General features: G+C 40.5%; 2 protein-coding genes across 3 annotated transcripts in view; one reads left to right on the top strand and one right to left on the bottom strand.

Annotated features, from left to right (window-relative positions):
* rsph4a (radial spoke head component 4A) overlaps positions 1-8,793 on the top strand; it is a 13,533-nt gene extending 4,740 nt beyond the window's left edge. For both annotated transcript variants that reach the window (XM_024258871.1, XM_024258872.1), the window contains exons 2-7: positions 2,111-2,333; positions 3,014-3,295; positions 5,660-6,109; positions 7,319-7,463; positions 8,326-8,443; positions 8,504-8,793. In XM_024258871.1, coding sequence (XP_024114639.1) covers positions 2,111-2,333; positions 3,014-3,295; positions 5,660-6,109; positions 7,319-7,463; positions 8,326-8,443; positions 8,504-8,732 — 1,447 coding nt within the window. In that variant the 3' untranslated portion in view covers positions 8,733-8,793. The remainder of the gene's footprint in view (positions 1-2,110; positions 2,334-3,013; positions 3,296-5,659; positions 6,110-7,318; positions 7,464-8,325; positions 8,444-8,503) is intronic.
* Positions 8,794-12,336: 3,543 nt separating this feature from the next.
* On the bottom strand, positions 12,337-19,067 carry spata18 (spermatogenesis associated 18). The gene is made up of 12 exons (XM_024259130.2): positions 18,794-19,067; positions 16,629-16,734; positions 16,425-16,540; positions 16,240-16,358; positions 16,066-16,161; positions 15,867-16,001; positions 14,796-15,021; positions 14,375-14,527; positions 14,111-14,286; positions 12,866-12,989; positions 12,726-12,791; positions 12,337-12,450 (listed from the first exon to the last, which is right to left on the bottom strand). The coding sequence occupies exons 1-12, from the start codon at positions 18,878-18,880 to the stop codon at positions 12,394-12,396; spliced, it is 1,461 nt and encodes a 486-aa protein (XP_024114898.1). The 5' UTR covers positions 18,881-19,067; the 3' UTR covers positions 12,337-12,393.
* Positions 19,068-22,158: the final 3,091 nt, after the last annotated feature.

The following is a 22,158-nucleotide window of genomic DNA, read 5'->3' as shown; positions in this document are numbered from 1 at the left end:
GCTTTTACTGAGTCATTTTATTTGTTAGAATAACCATTCTTGATCTGGTACACTGTCTAACACAATTCGAAGTAAATAACAAAAGGTAATCATACCAATTTCAGCACAAAAATGTACAATATTTATTTTATGAATGTCCCGCTGAACTGTATTTGATCTGTTTTAGATCGTTAGCAAATCTAAATACAAATGTGAATAATCCTCCAGTATTTGAGGTTCTGTTGAACATATCAACCTTTCATTTGAGCAGATATTATTCTAACAGGTTCTATTTTGGCTGATGTTATTTCCACGTGTTTATAGTGTGATCAGCACAAAAACTGATAGAAATTCATGTTGTCAACATTTACTACCTACAGCAAAGAGGCACAACGCTTCATTGCCCGTAAACATTTTAATTGCTTCCTGGGATATATGTACTCGTTTCTACAAGATATTTTAGGGGATAATTGTAAAAACAGGAATGGTTTGGTTCAGTGAAAATGTTCAGAGCAGCTATCGAAACACGTAGTTTCAGCTTTCAAAATAAGAGCGGCCAAGTAAGAAAATTAATTTCTGGGCAAACTTTCATATTTTTGTCAACAGATTCAATTAATGTAATCATGTTTTAGCTTTATTTTCCTGGAGATCAGACACAGTTATGATCAAAATCAAAGAGGAGTGATGTTAGAACCACGGCTGAGCTAACAGCAGCTCACTGACCGCAGTAGAAAACATTACAACAGGAATACGTTTGACTTTAAGGTCAGACATGCTGGAATTGTCTGACTTTTGATCTGTTCACAATGATTCATCGTTATGTTAAAAAGTTCAGGTTTTAATGTTTTAAAAATGTAGTTTTAGAGTGTTCAGTAAAGGTTTAACCCAGGGGTGTCAAGCATGCGACCCGCAGGCTGCATCCGGCTCACCAGATGGTTTAATCTGGCCCAGTCATAAAGACAAAAAAATAAATAAGGATGTTGGGGAAAGAAGCACGTTTCAAGGCCATTCCTGGGGCAAGTTATGTTTTTTTTTTTAAGAAATGTCTGCAATGTGCAATTCCGCCACCAGGGGAAGCAAAGGAAAGAAATACCAAGATAGAAGCACGTGTCACATCCGGGTATTATACAGTTCTGTTCCCTGCCAGCCTCACTGCTGTTACTATAAAAATAATCTGGTGTGACACCACGATTACCCAAATGTCGTCGTCAAAAAGATAAAAATAATACTAGCTCTAATAATAATAATAATAATAATAATAAGTGATTAGTAGGATACGAGAAAAAACAAAGCTACAGATAACAAGTTGACCACAGGCTATTTTGCTGTTATGTTATTGGTCCGGTCCACTTGAGATCAGAGGGGTTGAACGCGGCCCCTGAACCAAAATGAGTTCGACACCCCTGGTTTAACCTGTCCGGCCTGCGACATAAGGCGTGTTTTTGATCTTGGCCCCCTGACTGAGTTTGACACCCCTGTTTTACAGGTAACTTGGCGTAGTGAATCATCCGCCTCCATCTCAACCTCTCGTCTGCATCCTCCTTGTTCTCACCAACCACCTTTAAGTCTTCATCACTACATCTCTACGAACCTACTTTGTGGACTTCCTCTAGACCTCTTTCCTGTTGACTCCAACCTCATCATCCAAACATCTCCAGCTGCTTCCCTGCATTTATCTCCAGAGCATCTACCATGATCCGTTCCTCTAATGGATTCATTCCTGATCCATCCTGGTCACTTCCAAAGAGATCATCTTTGTCTCTGCTGCCTCCAGTTCTGCTTCCTGTCTCTAGATCAGAGTCTGAACCACCAACATGGCTCCTCTCACCACCTTTCCTTTCATTCTTGATGAGACTCTTTGGTCACACATAACACCTGAAACCTTTCTCTATCCGTTCCAACCTGCCCGCTGAAAGTTTGTTCCGGATTATTGTGGAAAATGAACTGGTTCACTTTAAGGAAACCAAATGTGTCCAGTCTGAAAACAGTTGAAGAGAGCTTCAACCCATGAAACATCAGAGAAGGTCCAGAATCCTGGTAGTTCAGAGAGGAGTATCAGGTGTAGTCAGCTCCTGCTGAAAACCTAGATTTTCACCACTCAGAACCTTATGAAGCTGCTCCTGTGTTGCAGCTACGACCACCTGGTCCTCTTGCTGGTCAAGATAATGGATGAGCGTCCACACGACGCGGTGGATGTCCTGGAGGACATGAGTTTGGAACTGAAGCGAGCCTTGTTCAAAGACAGGCAGAGCTCACTGCGGGAGCATGTGACGCCCTCTGCTGGAGATATGCTGGCAGAGCATCAGCTCTTGCTCTTCAAACAAGAGCAGGACTTCAACCACGAAGACCCGACTGTGAGTAGTCCTTCACCACTCCACCATGTCACTCCCTCATCTGACAAACCCCAAACCAATCAACATCTCTCAGTTCCAATGTGCACTCTAGTGGCTTCAATTCTTTCTTTGCTGCTCCAGAACCTGAAGGTCTCCAGATGATCTAAACAGATCTCTAGTGAGTTTAGAGCTGAAAGTCATGTGAATGTGACTTATGTGAAGCTTCTAATGTAACCAGTTTTTTATTCTGTCTGTCATAGTGGACATGAACCTAACATAAACATGCCAGAACCCTCCATGATTCTAAGAAGGAGAACTTGCAAAAAAAAAAAAAAAATCACATCTACCTCACTATATACTCCTACAATCCAATCAATCTGTCTGAGACAAGTTTTAATCAAATCTAATTGATCTATTCCATTATAAAATCATTTAAAAATGAAATCAATTATAAACAATATTAAAAAATACCATTTGGATTAAGACATCGTAGGTTTATTTTACTATGATGTAAAAATGATCTAGGTCCATCACAGTGGACGACACACATGTGATGCAGCAGAAACTGATCAACCCTCACTACAGTCTGATGTGAATGAAGGTCTGAGCCTGTCTGAGTCCTCACACAACCTCTAGACATGTTCTCTCATGAGGCGTTCTGCAGATGCTCTTCAGTCAGTGTGCTGGCTGCTCTGTAACAGGTGGAAACCGGCTTTCCCAACGTGAACGAGACCGCCTTCTACCTGGAGCAGGCTGGAGTGGGTCTGGGTCGGGAGGAGACTCAACGGATCCTACTGGCTTTAAAGCTCCTAGTTGAGTCGCAGGGACTCCCACGATGCCGCTTGTGGGGTAAGATTCTGGGAACAGAGAGCAGCTACATCATCGCTGAGGCAGAATACGCTGAGGGAGATGGAGAGCAAAGCGCTGACGAAGACCTCCAGGAAGAAGAAGAGGAGGAGGAATCTGGCACCCAAGAAAGTGAGGTAAGACCACGAGGAGTGACATCATCTAAACAGATTAAAGATTACAGAATAAGTCGGTGAAGGCTCTTATTCATGCTTAAAGTTGAGCAGTGGCATGTAGACTTAAAGTTTTCTGTCTTTCAAATGTCTCCTCACTCATCCAAGCGGCTTTATCAAACTGATGAAGCCGCTTGAATACGTAGAGAAACGGTTCATGAAAGACCTTTGAATTCCAGATGCCACGACTCAACTTCAGGAGAATCAGAGTAAGTTAGACTTTTTGAAACGGATTTAATTTGAAATGTTTCAACAAAGTTTTTGTGGAACCGCTAGTGCTCAAATACCAATAACTTAAGTCAAAACAGAGCTAAAAACTAACAGAACTTACTACAATTACAAAAAGGTTCCAAGGAAAAGTAAACGAGTGTGCACAGATGTGTGTGCCAGTGTGTTGTCCTGCTACTATGACAAATAGTGCAGTAACAGTCAAAGAAGTGGAAGGGTTTGACTTAAAGACATTTTTTTGCTTGTAAATAAACTGTGTAGTTTCCTATATACTGAGAATTTTATCAGCAAACATTCCAAACTTCATGTAAACCATTACATCATAATAGTGTCCTCTAATTTTGCTGAAAATTTTGTTTTAAAAAAAGGAAATTAATAGGAAAAAACTAATGTAATAAATAATTCTAAATCCAATTTTCTCCATGATTGGGGAGTAAACTAGAAAAGTTGCATTACCTGCAATAATGCTAGTGGGAATGATTTTTGCTGAAAGTGGTCACTGAAGATGCTGAAGCTTTTTGCTGAAAATGTAAAAGCTATTTGCAAAATGTTAAATTTGCTTAAAGACTGGAAATGTTGTTAGAGAACTATTAAAAATCAAATTAAAGAGCTCTGAAATTGACCTAAATTTCTGAAAAAAATTGTAGTAAAATTGCTTAAAAGTCCTTAATACTTTCTAGTTTTGCAAAAATATTTAGTGTGTTGCTTAAAATGAGCTAAACTCAAAATTATCTCAAAAAGGTAGCTCTTTGCTTAAATACTAGCTAAACTCCAACAATGCCTGAAATTGGAGGGAATTCATAAAAGAAGTTAAAATGAAACCTGCATTTCTGTGTAAGTTTTTTTTCCAAATCATTGTAATCAGGAGCAGAGAAGAAAATGCAGTTTGAAAAAGATCCAAAGTCTCCCTCCATTCTGATCATCCACTTACAGACAAATAGATCCATGAAAACTAAACTGTACGACTGGAGAGCTCTGATTTTGCTCGCTGTTTTTGTTGCATCGCTAATGTTAGCTTGGGGTTGTGAGGGGCTGTAAGCTAGCAGGAGAGTGTGCAATTAACCCTTTAACACCTGGGACGTCACCGGTGACGCTTAAACTCAAAATCTTAAAAAAATTTTCAGCCGCTAACACAATCAACTTAATTCCAGTAGATTGTAAAGAGAAAAGTGGCTGGACGAGTCGCTTCTCTCCTTTAGAATCTGCTGCAATTATGCTGACCGTGTTAAAATAAAACAAAATTACAGTAAATCAAAGAAGATTAACACTGGAGCTCCAGTGTTAAAGGGTAAAAGCAGGGGTTTTCAAAGTGTGGCCCGCTTTTGTAGCCCTCAATAAATCGTAACCATTGCTTGGAATTTTTTTTTTGTTTGTTTTGGTTTTTCATAAAGAAACAGGGGACATCTGCAGGAGAAAAAAGTAATTGCGCCCAGAAATCAAGGGTACAGTGAATTATTTTCACCACTAGAGGGCAGACAACATTTTCTATGTCACTGCCTCTGCGGAGAAAGGAAGAACCGTGACGACGGCAGTAGAAATGGAGTCAGAGTGGAAGACAACAATTTTCTGCTTATCCATTTTATTTCACCAAAATTGGTCCACAGTCTAATGAACCTCAGCTACAACAACTTTGGAAACTCCTGGGTCAAAGAGATGATGGGATGTTAGTACAGGCTAACTTCCTCGCCAACAGCAACTCAGTGGCAAGTTTCTGATAAACTACTGCAGCTCTGCAGAAACTATGTCCTTGAAAACAGCAGGTTTGTGAATTTGTCTTAAAACGTCATAATCAAATTAAAAGACCACCAGAAACACTTTGACAATAAACCAAAAGATGATCGGAGTGAGACTTTGAAACATTCACGGCTCATCTGAGACTCTTCAATGACACACAGCCACAAATATGTCTTACACAAAAATAAATAGCTACTTAAAATTACAAGAGCACAAAATTAATCTGGACTTCTGTTTGCACTTTATTCCTGTTGGCATCATTTTCATGTAAAAAAAAAACTTGTCAAAGAAATCCAACCTGAGCCGTTCTAACCTGTTACGACCGAGTCGCTGTGGCTCCACTCCATTGACATGTTGGTGTTTCAGACAGATCCTGTGCCGCGGTCCACCTATACACACCCACCCATGGTGCCAAAAGAGGCGGTAGGAACAGGAGCCAACAGGTGCTTTTACTTTGTCTGCACCGAGCCAGGCCTTCCCTGGGTGAAGCTGCCCCCCGTCAGCCCCGCCCAGATCACTGCGGCCCGCAGCATCTGCAAGGCCTTCACAGGTCGGCTGGACAGTCCAGTCCTGAGCTACCCGCCGTTCCCGGGAAACGAGGCCAACTACCTGAGAGCGCAGATCGCTCGCATCTCTGCTGGCACGCAGGTCAGCCCGTCTGGGTTCTACCAGGCTGTGGAGGAGGAGGGCGAGGAAGAGGAGGAGACGGGCCGCGACCAATGCCAGGTCAACCCTGAGTTTGAGGGCGTGTCCTCATTTGAAATGGCTCAGTCCCTGTCCAGCTGGGTGCATCACATCCAACACATCCTGAAGCAGGTGAGTGCACACACACAGGTACACTCCACATAATCTAACAGTCCTCCTGACCCGGCTCGGCCCGGCCCGGCCCAGGGCTGCATGGCCCTCAAGGCGAAATGTGATTTTTGCAACCCCCCTGAATGTAAATCAAACAGACAAACTTCTGCTTTGAGTGTGTTTCCTCCTCTTCCTTCTTTTTTGACTTCAAACCTGTCCCTGAGGATTTGTTCAGTAGCTTTTTCATCCTAAAAGTTTTAAAGACGCACTAACACCACATGCCCCCCCTCCTCCCCTCCACCACGCTTCGACCGGGGATGCGTCAGGCAGCCCCGGTCGAAGCGTTGAGTTATTTTATTTATGGTTTTAATTATTAAATTTTTTTCATATTTTACACGAGATTAGTAGTGTGTCGAACTGTAAAATATTTTTTTTGCAGTTTGGTGCCCCATGTCTAAAAATGTGAATGCAAAAACTGTAGAAGTTGCTTTGAAATTTTTAATAAATGCTGAAATCTCACAATTGTGTAAAATAACTTTTAAGATCCTTTTTAATCTGCACAAAAGCTTTGTTTATTTTTGTTTAAAGAAGGGGTTCTCAAAGTCTGGCCCGCGGGCCAGTGGTGGCCCTCGGGAGGAGTTTTTGCGGCCCTCAATAAATCATAACAAGCTGTGCATTGCTTGGAAAAACTTTTTTTTTCATGGTTTCTGGCGACATCTGCAGAGAAAAAAGATAACTGCACCGAGGTCTCAATGGTAGTGTATTCATTTCACCACTAGAGGGCAGACAACATTTTCTTTGTCACTGCAGTGATTTTCTGTTTACCGGTATCCATTTTTTCACCAAAATTAGCCCCCAGTCTAATTTGGCCCTCCGCTACTAAAACTTTGAGAACCCCTGGGTTAAAGGGATGCTGGAGCCCGTCCTTGTCAGAGTCTCTGGGGAAGGAGCAGCGGTCCAGCTTTACTCCTTCTGGATGCTCCAAAACAAGAGGGCCCGGGTTCTGTGAAGAGCCAAGCAGGTTATAGACCTGCTGAGTCTGAGCTGCAGCTCTCAGTCACTGCACGACTCTCTGACAGGATTTCTATTGGTTCAGGTGCAGCATTATCATGGTTACATACTCTGGTGGGCGTGAAAAGGAAAGTGGCGTTTGAGGCTGGGTTCATGCGCTTCATATGCGGTCTAGACTCACAAGAAGCATTTCCACCTGGACTCAAACTATGGTTTCAGGGCCGCTGTACCTGGGTGAACCCAGCCATGAAGGTGGAGGACGACTCCATTGAAGAAGCAGAGGCTGGTGAGAAAGACGAGAGGCCTGATGAACCAGAACCGGAATATGGACCTCCTCTGCTCACTAATCTATCCCAGGATGCAGGTCAGAGCTTCTAAATGTATCAGTTCTCGTGTGATTCCTCTTCTGACAAATCATTTTGAGTCTCTTTCTGGTCCAGGATGTCGTTGGCTTTCCTTTATGGAGGATTTTTCTATGTTTACATGACAGAAAAGACGTGGTGTCATTGCATCATATTCTCCTCCAACTCTGATTGCAGACATTTATGTGGAGAAAGTTCAGCCAGCAGCTGCTTTTCAGTGTCGCTACATTCAGGAACAAAGCAGCTGAAATTCTGCTTGACATGTGATGACTTCATTCATCTATATCAGGGGCAGGGCTGACCCTAGGCTGCATGGCGCCCTGAGCGAAGTGGGATTTCTGCGCCTCCACCCCCACTACCACCTATCCATGAATATCACTGCACACAAAAGAGAAACACTGTAGCTGCCTGGAATATGTTAAATAAGTCTTTATTTAATTTTCATTCTCAATAATTAAATAATAATCACTTAAAAAATGTTCAGCATGATAACACTTCTCCCTAGCTGGACCCAAACCTCTGACCTCTGCAATAGAAGGCGGCCGCATTAACCCCTCCACCAACATGTGGTATGTCTGCCAGTGTGGTGGATGTTCTGACAGGAATCTCCAGATTTAAAGGTTTCTGTTGTTAGGGGTTTAAAAAGAGAAAAAGAAAGAAAAAAACTAGATTGCCACTTAAATTCTTCTTTTCCAGCCAAAAACAAGAGTATTTCTTTACCGAAATGGGGGGATGGGGGGTGGGGGTTCCCAGCAATTGATAAAAATTAATTGTTAAATAAACAGCCAGTTTCTGCCTTCATATACGTGAATCTGTTCTTGAAATTCTCCCATCTTTGATGCCTGTTTCACCTGATGTCCTCAGAGTTGTTCCACACCCCCCCATGGAGCTTGAGGCTGTCCTCCACCATCACCCCCCAGCATGCTGTGGCAGTGCTGCGATCCAACCTGTGGCCCGGAGCCTTTGCATTCTCCAACGGAAAGTAAGGACACGGCACAGACGTTCCTGTGGCTCTGCCTGAACTCACGAGCTGCTTTTGCAGGAGGTTCGAGAACATCTATGTGGGCTGGGGGCTGAAGTACACTGGCCAGGGCTACAGCCCGTGTGTGCCCCCACCACCACAGCAGGAGTACCCCAGTGGACCCGAGGTTACAGAGATGGTGGATCCATCAGTGGAGGAGGAGGAAGAGATGAGAATGGCCTTGGAGGAGCAGCAGGAGGTCCAGCAGGAGTCGGAGGAGGAGGAAGAAGATGAGGAGGATGACAACTGAAACAGTTTTACTTTTCTAACGTATTTAAAGCATCAATAAAGAGGGAAAATATGGAAGAAAGCCTTCTGTCTTTGGACATCTTTGTTGGTTACGTGGTTTAGTCTGAGCAGGACTTCAGAACTTTTCCTCCTGTACTGAAGTCCAGCAGGTCCTGATCCTCACAGTGAGTTGGGTAAATGGTGAAAAAGGTTCTATCAAGCTGATTGTCAATCCTCTGATTCAGGAGGAAGAGTATAGTTTCTGTTCCAGTCATGAGACTGGGGCAGCTAGACACAAAGTGTCCAGGAGTTCATGGGAGTTGATCTACATGCTTTGTAGAAAACCTTGGATCTTCTCCCTCACAGTGCTGAGAGGACTCTGGTAGAGACCCCTTTGTCCGTGGTTCTGTTCATAACCTCTAAGGACAGAATTTCCAGGCCCAGCTGAGGGCTGGAGGGAGAATCATTGAAAGCTGCTGGTTTGATTGTGAAGGTCATTCAGATTTTCTTCTTCTAAATGATGCTAATGCTGAATTATTTAAAATTTGGCTATGTGTGTCTTTCTGGAAAACCATAAATCTTTACCTTTAGGCTGTGATTGTTACACTATTTCTGTAAGCCTATAAACCGACCCGGCCCCTCATCAGAGAAGAAAACAGTTATGTGGCCCTCACAAGAGAAAGTTTGGGGACCCCTGATTTAGAAAACCTCTGGAGAGAGCTGAAGCTAAGCAACAGGAAACCAAATCGGAATGATTTAGAAATGATTTGTGAAGAAGTGTAGAGCAAAATTCCTCCTGATTAATGCAGAAATCTGATGATAAACTACAAAAAAACTCTGACTTCTGTGCTGATGATCAGGGTTTTATCACAAAGTTTATCACAATCTTTTCAGCATTTCCCCCAATAAAATGAAAATGTATACATTACTCAATGTGGATTTCTTCATTTTCTATCTGTTCAAATGAATCTACCATTAGGATGACGCACTGTCAGATTCTTTTTAAGTTCATTTTAAAAGATCAAACACTTACTTCCACAGTTGTACACAAGAAAAAAAAAAGTTAATTTTGTTCAGAAATATTGCAGGAAACAGAACAAGCAAAAACACACCATGAGTCATTCTAAAAAGGATTTATTAGGTTGTATCCCTGCATGAGTTCAGCTTTAATAAGAGTAACTTCATACAGTCTACATCAAAAGATAAAGATAATTTGAGATGCACTCTATGCACTTCTGATCTATTTTTAACAACACAAATTTTAGATTACACTGGTATGACTTAACCCTTTAACAGAGCTCCAACATTTATGTTCTTTGATTTAATGTAACTTTTCAAGTGTTAACACTTGAAACACACACCACACACACCAGTAGTCTACTGGTGTGTTAACACACACCAGTAGATTCTGAGTCACCTGAACAGTGTACAGTAAACCCACAGTGATTTCCGTGTTGATGAATGTGCCAACATCAGCAGTAACTTGTGTAAAAACCTGCTGCAAACATGCTGACTTTCAGTCAGACACCAAGGAGAAAAACACCAGGAATTTATGTTCAGCTGCTTCAAAAAACACTGATCTGAAACTCAAGTGTTTACCCTGAATAATCTACATAAGTTTATAAAACAGAGCTTAGATACTAAATGAATCAAGTCTGGTAAATCCAGAAAAACAGACCTGAGTGCACATGTAAAAAACACATTTTTACCTCTACATTCTAGCCCTTTGGATACAAAACAAAAGATAATTGTAATTTAGAAAGGTAAATGTAAAGTCAAAAGTAAGATTTTGAAAGTAGCTTAAACCTAAACAGAACCCATAACTCCAATAATCCTTCAAACAATTCGTAGTTTGACAAAATTGAACTGAAAACATTTGGACTGATTTTGGGGTGCTGTGTACCAGTACCACAGAAAAACACTTTGAGGTCAGTAAGCACCACGGGAAGTTATAACTAACTATAATTAAGACAGATGATCTATTTTTGAACAAAGTCATTTAAGAGTTCCTTATGGTTTAGTTAGCTTCACAAACATCCGACTGAGATGCACAACAATAGACCCTTTTCAGGTGACGTCTCACAAAACGGCGAGTGTTCAGAGTGACTTCTGGTTCTGTATTCTGTCTATGGTTTAGAACGGTAAAGCTGAACGCTGAATGCTGTTTACAGCAATTTTACGTTTGATAATGAAAGGTAACCTGACCAGTTGTAACATTTGTACAATATTTATTTTCTAAATGTCCTCCCTGATTGTATTGTTTCCCTCTCAGATCAAATGTCAGTATTCCTCCTTCAGAACGCTCCACAGCTGCTTCCCCAAAATCCTCTGGATGATATTAAACCAGTCGTGGATTATTTCTCTCTACAACCCGGTCATAGTTAGATGAAGGTTACAGGAACTTCATTGAATGCTGCTGGTTTGATTATGAAGGTCATTCAGATTTTACTCTTCTAATAGATGCTAATGCTAACGCTAGCTTGATAAACGTAGATCTGCAGAAGATCTTTAAAGTTAAAGTTGATTACATTTCTGTGTTCACAAAATCACTAAAAACAGAGATAAATTCAGACAATTTCAACGTGTCTGACAATAAAGTAAACTAATAACTGTTGTGTTATTTTCTGATGTAGCTCCACAGTTCATAACCGTGTCTGATCCTGCAGGATAATAAAGGGAAACAAGGAGAAAAATCATTTGTAACCATCAAAAAACTATTCCTATTGAAATTATTCTATTTTTACAATTCCCTTTTAAATACGCAAAAAAACAACAAATACCTCTTATTACAACAACTACATTTATCCTTGGGTTCAGTTAAAACACACGGTCAACATGCAGCAATGTACATTTTAGCTGCTCCTATTACCAACATTTCCATCAGTTTTTGTGCTGATCGCACTTAAAACATGTGTCATCAACCAAAATAGAACCTGATATAATAAAATCTGCTCTAATGAAAGGTTGATATCTTCAATAGAACCTCAAATATTGAAGGATTTTTCAAATTTCTATTTAGATTTGTGAACGATTTAAGACAGGAAATGAAAATACAGTTCAGCAGGACATTTATAAAATAAATATTGTACATTTTCTGTTGAAATTGATAAGGTTACCTTTTATTATTTATATAAAATTGTGTCAAACAGCGTTCAACTGTCACTGTTCAAATTTCCGGCCCTGTCGCCATTTTGTGTGATGTCACCATGGAAAGGGTCTATTGTTTTTCAATCAGCATACACACTTTTATTTTGAAAGGAAGTCATATGATCCTTTGCCATAAGGTACAAATTAGTTCATAGATCTTCAAAAAAAAAGCTATTTTCTCTTTAGATTTATGTTTTTACATAACAAAAACAGTTGGTTATTTCTATTTATCATAATAGTAACAATAACATAAATACAATCTTAATTTTCTAAAGTGTGAAGTTAGACTTTGTGGCTCCTGTTGGATTGTGGTCTGGGAGAGATTTTGACCCAAAGAAGGTTCCAGACCCGGGTCAAAGATTTTCTTGTTTTTTTGTGCAGAACCTTTCTATGGGAAGACAGCTTTTGCTTAATGCATGACTTTGGTGTTTTGTTGGAGCAATCCAGTCATTCATGTGAGCTAAAAACACGACTCAAACCTCAGCAGCTCAGAATTTATTTCAGGAGCTTGAAGGGTTCCTCTGTGGAGCTGAGGCTCACAGGTGACTGGTCCTCAGACGTTCAGGAGACAGACTTCTTCTGCTGTTAATCCCCTGAAAGAAAGCAGATTAAATCAAGACTGGGAAGTCATTCGTCTTTTTTACGGTTATTACTATAAAAACCTAAATCTAGAGAACTAACACAGCACAGCATGACATTTTTCTCATCAATTTCAGTGAAACTCTGAATACATACCCTCAGGGACATGTGCGTGCATGGATTATAAAAAATGACAAATATAATGAATCTATAAATTAGATGTAAACAGATGTCTTTCTAAACCCATAAACTGCATTGTTTCATCTTTTTAATCAGTCGATGGGCTTACAGGACTGCGTGTCGGGCTGAGGGACGGCGAGCGCCCCGGACTGGTGCTCCTGCGGCTGCTGCTCCACTGCAGAAACACAGAGCGCCACATTCATTCTTCTGCGCAGTCACAGCTTCACCTTCCACCTACACATTCATTACCATAGCAGCTCTCCGGGTTACAGCCTCGCCTTTGACAATCACGGTGTTTCCTTCCATCAAGGCGGGCCAGACGTGAAACGTGACCAGAGGAGCCGTGAAGTCGGAGTCGAAGCTCCTGCAGTATCTGTTACAACAGAGGAGAACAGCAGAAACACAACATGATTTAGTGAACATTTTGTATTTCTGAGTATTTCTCCTTTTAAATCAATCAAACTGTCTTGGACAGACTCTGTTTGAATGAATGATCTTTTTCCATCAACAGCTCTGCTGCACATGCACTAAACCCTCATCTGTTCCAGAAGCCACGCCCCCTCAGAGGAGATTTTAGAAACAGAGGCTTCAGATCAACATAAAAAATGTCTTTTTTAGACATTTAGATCGTGGGATTTTTGTTAAAAACTTCATTATCATAATTAAAACACTACTGGGATTTTTTTTATTTTTTTTTTATTAAAAAAATTGTCATAGGGACTTTGAACTAATGACCGCAATGCGTAGTTCCACCACTAGGGGGAGCCAAAGGAAACTCAAGACCAGCATAACAAGCGATTAAGAAATAAACATAATAAACAAGGTAATAAGTGATTAGGCTACTAGATTGTTTGAGGCATTTTTTCCCAACTGAGAAAAAAACCCCACAAAGCAACAGATAAAAAGGTGACCATAGGTTATTTAGCTATTATGTTTTTGGTCCCGCCCACTTGAGTTCAGACGGGGTTGAATGTGGCCCCTGAACCAAAATGAGTTTGACATCCCTGGACTAAAACCTCGTTTCCACTGAACAGTCTGGTACGGTACGGTCCAGTTTGATCCGGTAATTTGAGTATTTCAATTGTTAAATGGACCCATTAAACAGTTCTGACCCACACCTCTTGAGGGCCTCCATCTGTGGTAGGTCCATAGAAATATAGAATGTGATGGTGGGGGCGGAGTCTCTGTTGCCACCTGTTGATTGGCAGAAAGTGATGACGACACCAATATAGTGCTAAGCTAGCGATTCTGTTTTCCTCTAAGGCAGTATTCCTCTTAGCCGTCTGCACACTTCAACATTAAAGCACTAAAAAGACGAGATGCTGGATGACCTCCATTGTTATTGCTTTGCTAGGTGTCGCACTACAATGACGCAATGACATGCTAGCGGTCTACACCACGCATGCGCCGTGACAACAAACCGCTCAGTGGAAGTGAGGCTTAACATGACATAAGTTAAAGCTAGCTGCAGAAGAAGAGTGCTGTCAGACTGACTTGGTGTCATTGTACAGTTCTCCATCACTTGCAAAGGCCAAGTCAAGCGGGGGGTCCAGTGTCTGCATGGCGAAGGCCAGCCTGCAAGTCTCCCGGATCAGAACACTGATGAGGGAGAAGTCCACTTCCGGTGGGAAGGAGATCTGAGGGTTCACGTTCATCGCGTTGATCACATCCTGGAGAGAACACATTTACAATGAGACGTCTCCTCTCCTTCATCAGCAGCGGCTAGCTTTGATGAAGGAGAGGAGAGTTTCTGCCCACGTTGGTGTGAACATCGTAAAGGTCCAGGTTTCTGACGATGTAGTCCACAGCTGCATCCTCCAGACTCTCTGGGCCAAAGTGGGATGAGGATAACGAGGTTTTCACTCGCAGCTTAAACTGACGGTAGGCCAGTTTGGCTGATCGGAAAGACTCCTAAACAACCACACGACAAGAGGAACTAGCAGGAGTACATAAACACGTTTCAGAAAGAGATCAAAATTATAAAAGGGCCTGACACAAACCAGGACATGCACTAAAGCACAAAAGTTCTTAGAGTAAAAATGTACACAACATTTCCGACAGTGTTTTTCCTGTCACACTTCAGGGTTTTCCTACTAAGAATGGAACTTTTTTATCACCATGGTTACACCTGATGCTTCTCTGAAAAATTCGTCTGTCAAAGTTTTTGTAAAAGTTGTACCACGACAGCGATGAAGATTATTTTCTGAACCATCTCCACATCTGTGACGTAGTGTCGCAGCAGGTTCTGAGCCTCCAGGCGCTCTGCGGCGTACAGTCGGCTGAATCGGGACACGAGCGCCGCACGGCGGGAGGACTCCGTGAGCTGGGCTCTGGTGGGCGACTCGCCCCTCAGCGGGCTGGACGGACGGCTGAGCTGAGGCAGAGGACTCGGACTTCTCACCAACCTGACGGGCAGACGTAAAGATGGCATCAGAAATGGTTTTACATCCACTGAGACGTTCCCGCAGGATCTGCTTTTTCAAAATAAAAATCCTCAGATAGGATAAAGGAGGCCCAAGAGAAGCATCTATTGATGTTTTTGATCAGATCCAACATGGATGGACAGGAAATATCCGGACACTGCGTTTCCTTTTGATGTCTTTTATTCAAAAATGTCTTCACATGGACAGCTTTCTGTTTTAGTGAATGATCTTAAAGCTTTAGGTCAATGATGCTGGCGGACGTTTTTTGGCAAAGTGTAACATTTGGTGATTTTTACATTTTCCCACAACCAAGCCAGCAAAGTCAAGTGGGCCCCTTATGGTATAAAAGTGGACAGAAAATGTTGGCCCAAAGGGGTTTGTTCAGAGTTTCTGTGGTGGAACCCACCTGTGTTTTCCACATCGGCTTAAGTGTACACTCAGTGGGTAGACACGCCATGCTAGCCAGCCGCCCTGTGGACAGCAGAGCTTGCTAGCATGCTACAGGGGAGCTCACTAGCATGTTACGCTGTCTACCAGACGGCCGGCTAGCGTAGCGAGCTAATCACTGAAAAATTCACACACATTACCAGCCTAAGTCTACACACACAACTGATGCTTTGATGTCATTTGATCTCAGGAAAAATCCCACCATCTTGAATAAAAAAAAAAAAAACTCCTCTTGTACCAACTATAAATTCAAACTCATTCGAGGCATTTCAATCTATCATCTTCTACTCCTCAGGCATCATTGGGAAGCTGCTTGGGAAAAATGATGGATGTAAATGTAACACAGAAGAAAGTCTTTGGTGAGGCGCTCTTGGTTCTACCTGTCCTGCAGCACGGCCTTCTCTGCGTTCAGGTGCAACAATTCTTCCCTCAGAAGGCGAATCTGTCGCTCGTAATCATCAGGAACATGGAGTCTTCTTTTGTAAACCTCCACCTGCTCCTGTGCAGACTGCAAACTAAAAACAACTGTAGGTTAAGGAAAGGGACACTTGAAAACAACCCGTGGTGGAAAAGACCCACTCTGCTTTCAGCTGCAAGATTTCCTCTTCGGTGGCCAGCAGCGTGGTCGCTGATCGGCTCTTCGTCTCCTCTAGCTCCTTTTGAACATCCAACAACCTATGGAAATCAAACAATCATTTTCCAGCTTCAGAGACAGACCAATGTCTAAAGATGAGACGGTTAAAGAGGACTCACTGAGCTCTGACAGACTCCAGCTGCAGACGAGTGGAAGACAGCCGAGTCTCCATCTTCTGCATGTCACTCTCATGAGAGAGAGAAAGCTCTCGGATCTTTCTGTCCTTCTCTGCTGAATCCTGGTTGTATCAACAAACACTTCATGTATCTTGCACCAAATGGAATGAATTACAATGGTGTGGTACCTGCAGGAGCTGCAGGCTGGTGTCTGCACTGACTGAAGGCCTCACTGTAGAGAACGAGCTTCCAAGCCAAGGCAGCAGCCGTGTTTTCAGGGTGTCCACTCCAGCATACTGGCCGCCTGATTCATAAGCAAACATTTCACAGTCCTGATAGAACTTTTCTATTTAAAAGAGACTTATTTGTTAAGGTCCAAATGTAAACTGTACCCTCAGCTGCTGTGAGGTTGAGGATGGCAAACAGCTGGCCCTGGAGCTTCGCTGTGAGTTCAATCAGCTCACAGCATCTGTTCAGGTTCTGGTCGCAGGAAATCGTCTTGGAAAACAGGGACATTTGAAGTGAACATTTCTAATAATCCAAGATGTGATCTTCACTGAAACTGTGACACGGAAACATCTTAGCTCTGGCCCTGAACTTCAGCTCCAATAAAAACGATTATGACTAAGATAACAGGACAAAGGAGACAGTCAGGTGTTGTGTTTAGAATATGATTTAGTTTGTCATGTTATGGTTCAGATTTTCGTTTGTCAAGTCTGTTTATTTCATTAAGTTAATTAGGTTCCCATTAGCAGCCCTCAGTCCAGTGCATTTTGCTCTTATAACAGACCAAAAGAATGTTTTTTGCATACATTTTGTAACTTTTAGTGAACAAAGATTGACATTCTGACCCTTTCCTAATGCTTTTCTGGATCCAGCTGCAGACACACCACTGCAAATCACAATACACTTCAGATGAACCATTTCGAACCAGACTGCATTTAGGATTCAAACTATGGAGCTAAACTGGGGCCAATATTATTTGAAACCCAAATAAAACAACTTGGAAAAAAATATTGCTGTTTGGTAAAAGAAAAAGTTAAAATGTCAGAAACTTTGGCTAACTTAAAAAAAATGTAATTATTTCCAGCTTCAAATGATCTGTTTTCAGGTTTTAAATCATTTTTTTTAAACTTTGAATTCTTTTTTTTTTTTTTGGTTTTTGAATCTGAAAATTTCAGTTTCAAAACTTTTGGCCACTTTGTGGTGCGTTGAGGTGGGTCTAACACAAAGGACCAATCAAAATTGATGAAGGTGGCAACTTCAGTCCTGGTGCATTCACTGACTCTGAGAACTGTGATAATTACGGTCAGAAAATGGCTGTTAATTCTATACTATCATAGTCTGAAGTTGTCTCAAGATGGGTTTAAACCGTCGTGTACAAACCGTGCATCCAAAATACCATTCAAAGCGCCACTCTACTGTGTTACATACGAGCACTGTAAACAGAGAATATAAACAAGGGAATGCTGGGATGCTACCGTAGGACGACTTCCAATCCAACAGTCTGAACCACAAACAAAAACAATACAGGCTTTTAGATTTTGGCTAAAAACGGCATGATCATAATGAAAAGACCACAGGGAACACTTTGAAAATAAATCAAAAGATGATTGTAGTAGATCTTTAGGAGATATTGATTTAACCCATAAGAACAGGGGTGTCAAACTCAATCGTACAAGGGGCTAAAATACAAAACACACCTTAGGTCACGGGCCAAAATGCTAGCAGAAGGCCAATTTTTAAAACTTTAAAACTGTAACTTTTTACCATAATTATGAATAATAAAAAGACATGAATATAATATTCCAGAATAAATCAACTTAAACCTTAAATAACTTTCAATATTTTACCCTCCATAAAAATATATTTTGATGAAATTATACAAGTTAGATATAAGCGCATGATAACATCGGGCCATTAATAACAATAAAGTAAAAAGACCGGATGGATAGAATTACCCAGCGGGCCGGATCCGGCCCCCGGGCCTTGACTTTGAGACATGTGCATCAGGCTAATGGTAAACTAAGTCTCTGTATGACCTAAAATGTGAAACTTCATTAAATATTATTCGTCTTCATTTTGTTGAGGTCAATCTTCTCCCAAATAATAGACCGGGGTACATTAGTCCTCCTTAAGCATCATCCATGACAGGTCAGGGTCAGGTCATCAGGTCATGAGGCGAAGTGTCAGACATTTACAGTACTCTCTATTATTTCCTAAACTACTTTTATTTTTATTTCCACAAGAAAGTTTAGCAACTTTAGAATACTCAGACCGTAACCAAGACAACCAGCATCCATGGCAACCAAACTCAACCTGCTAAAGGAGGAATTCTGTATGATCTTAAAGTATTTCATTCTTTTAAATCGCAGGGCGACGAGTTATCATAAAATTCCAATTGAGGAAACAATAAACAGTCAAAGCAAACAGAAACTCGCCATTAGTAGCAGTAATTGGTCATAAAAAAGAGGCGGAGGGAGACACTAGTGTTTGCAGTCGTGATTAGTCTGATATCAGCGGAGGACGTGAAGTTTAGTTTCCCGGAGGAACTTACGCGGTAGTCTCTGTGCCAGCTCTCAAGCTTGTCCTGTAAAACGCTGAAGGATGATGTCTGCGCCAGTCTCCTCAAAGACTCGGCCATGACTCTCCAACAGAACTTTTCCTTCAAACTCTAAACTGGCCCGAAAGGAGCGCCGGCGGGGGTGATGCGGAGCGAACGTCTCTGCCTCCGCCTGCATCTGTTGTAGCAACCGAGCGAGCGCGAGGACACGAGCCGAAAACCACAAGAAACTGCCTCAAAACGACTCCGCGACAGATGACGACTCAATACGGCACAATCTACATTGATCCTTGTTTTTGTCTTTATTATCAATTTCAAGGACAATACAAGAACAGACAGGTCCAAACAACAGACGCAAGAGGGATGGAGCAGAGAAAGAAAATAACAATAAAATAAAAATAAATAAATAAACATCCATGATGAGGAACTCATTAATACTTTAAGTAGTGATTTAATCATCAATAGCTTATTATTGCTAATGATCTAGAATTTTAAAAGTAAACAGTAACAAAAAAGTCTTGGTAAAAATAAATGAAAACACCACAAAATCAACTTTAAGTGTTTGACATACCCTATATAACTTCGCTTTTCAAAAAAAAAAAAAAAAGTGTTACAGTCAGGGTTGCCAACTCTCACGCATTTGACTGATTTCTCACGCTCTCACGCCACACCTCTGTTTCTCACGCTGAAATACAAGCAAAGTTACTTTACTATTTTTGTGGACTGTATTTGTGGAGGCTGAAGAAACAGTCGTACGATCCATATGATCCTGCAGAGTCTCCACTGTGTATCAAAGAGGGTTGTACTATCGTTTCTTCTATTGCACTCATTCATTCTCACATTTGCCCCCTGACAGACTTTCCCTCCTCCTCGCCGGCCTTCTGACCTAGCTGACCCCTATGACAGGAATACTGCTGAAATGGATGGATCTGACTGCAGGGGAGATTTTAAGTGTGCTTTAAATAATTTTAAAGAAACAGATCCTAAATTATATCTAGCCTCTTTAGAAAAAATTAAAATATGCAATAGGAAATTAACAAAAACAATTAGACAATTGAAACCTTTTGGATTTGTTGCTTCTGATTGAGCAGACCCTGCACTTTTCTTTTTTTGACTCTTAAAGTTAAAGTTAAAGGTCCCACTATTTGTCACGCACCTAGGTGTGTGAAATTTGTTCTCCGTATTTGACCCATCCCCTGGGGGAGCGGTGAGCTGCAGACACAGCCGCGCTCGGGAACCATTTGGTGGTTTAACCCCCCAGTCCAACTCCTTAGTGCTGAGTGCCAAGCAGGAAGGCACTGGGTCCCATTTTTAGAGTCTTTGGTATGACTCGGCCGGGATTTGAACCCACGACCTTCCAATCTCAGGGCGGACACTCTACCACAAGGCCACTGAGCTCTGTATGTTTTATTATTGTTCATTCTTTTTTGTTTTTGGTTTGCTTCTGAAATGTCTCAAGTATTGCACTAAATATTGTTCTGACATTTAGTCACCCTGCGATTGTTCTGACGAATTTAGACTTTCAGAATGCATTTGACACAGTTAGTCATAAATTTATCATTGACACTTTATCATTTTTACATTTTGGAAAATCTTTTATTGGAGCCTTCAAAACTCTTTACAAAGATACCAATAGTTCTATAAAGCTTTTATATGGCGCATCTTGTAGATTTAATAAAGATGTATGACAAAGTGTCCCGCCTTCCCATACATCTTTCTACTTGTTGGACAAATTCTAAATTATATGATTCAGCAACACTCGTTTAAGGGAATTGAATTATTTGAAAAGGAATTAAAAAATCTCTCAACTTGCAGATGATACCACGATTTTTTTAAAATAATGTCAGAGAAATTCCTGAGGCTTTGTCTGTTGTTTCTCTCTTTTCAAGCATTTCTGGGTTACCTTACCACTTACCTTGGTATTAAAATGTCAAATTTTGGAAAATCAAATGGATCATACCATTTCTTGAGAATCCTAATACTTTATGGAATATTTTCCCAACTATTTATTTGGTCATTTAGAGGTCTAAATGTTTTACTGTAATACCCGTTTTCTGTTTGAAAGCTCCTGTTAGATTGGACAGTTTTCACCCACAAGCTCTGTTATGCTGGACTCCTATGTTCTAACACAACTTTTCTCCTCACAATTGCATTTTGTATCAATTGTTACATCTTACACAAAAACAAAACTTAATTTTTTGCAAAACTGGTTTGTCAATAAATTATTACAGTAAATCAGTTATTTGACGATAAAGGAAATTGGCACACTTATGAAAGTTTTTACTCAAATATAATGTTGTTATGCCTCAGAAAGAATTTAATTTGGCTTAATTCCATATAATACATATTTACTAGCACAAAATGTAAAACATGAAGACTTAAATTTAACTCAAAAATTTATTTCAGTTCAGGGAACTGATGTGGTTGATAAGAAGTGCACAAACAAGTTTATTAGAGTCCAGTTAGATTATTATTCAAACCCTGAATGCAAACATAGGTGGCCATATTTAGATCGAAATAAATGGAACACAATCTTTTTATTACCATATAAATACATTGATTCTAATAAAATGAAAGAACTTTTATTCAAGATTGTCGTTTTTTTCTCCAATGTTTGTAATAAGTGCTGTGTTTGTCAGGAAGATGGAGAGAGTGTTGAGCATGTTTTTGTGGATTGTTCTGTTGTGTCTGTGTTCTGGAAGGTCATGCAGTTTTACCTAACCAGCATGTTTGGAAAAATTGTTTATTTAAACACATTATTTCATTTATGTGTGGTGATTAAATATTCCACTCCAATGAAGCGTATATATAATTAACCTTATCACTTTGGCAAAATGTGATATTCATAAGAAAAGATGGTCATAAAAAATCCCCCTTTTAAATAATTTTAAAGAAATGGATCTTAAATTGTATCTAGTCTCTATAAAAAATTAAAAATATGTCAATTTAAATTAACAAAAACAATTAGACTATTGACACTTTTTGGATTTGTTGCTTCTCATTGAGCAGACCCCACACTTTTTATATGGGATATGAATAAAGTTCAATTCAATTCAATTAAACCACGAAAAAAAATATGTTTAAGTTTCAGGTCTTTAAATATAACAAGGTAAATAAGAAATGGAATTAGAAATGTGTTTAAACTAGTAAAATTTTAAAGATACAATCAAGAAAAATAGATTTGAACCTTGAAAAACACAATTTTACTTAACGAAAAATACACCACTGTAGCGTATCCATCTTTAACTAAAATGTATGTACTTTATTATTATTATGAAGTGAGAATTATTTGCTATTCGTGTTTCAATTTGCAGAATTTTTTGTTGTCTTGAAAATAAACAAATTTTAGAATAACATAC

Source organism: Oryzias melastigma, linkage group LG4 (assembly GCF_002922805.2).
Source record: "Oryzias melastigma strain HK-1 linkage group LG4, ASM292280v2, whole genome shotgun sequence".
NCBI lineage: Eukaryota > Metazoa > Chordata > Actinopteri > Beloniformes > Adrianichthyidae > Oryzias > Oryzias melastigma.
Note: the sequence above shows the minus strand (reverse complement) of the source record. Positions and strands in the feature narration are given on the sequence as shown.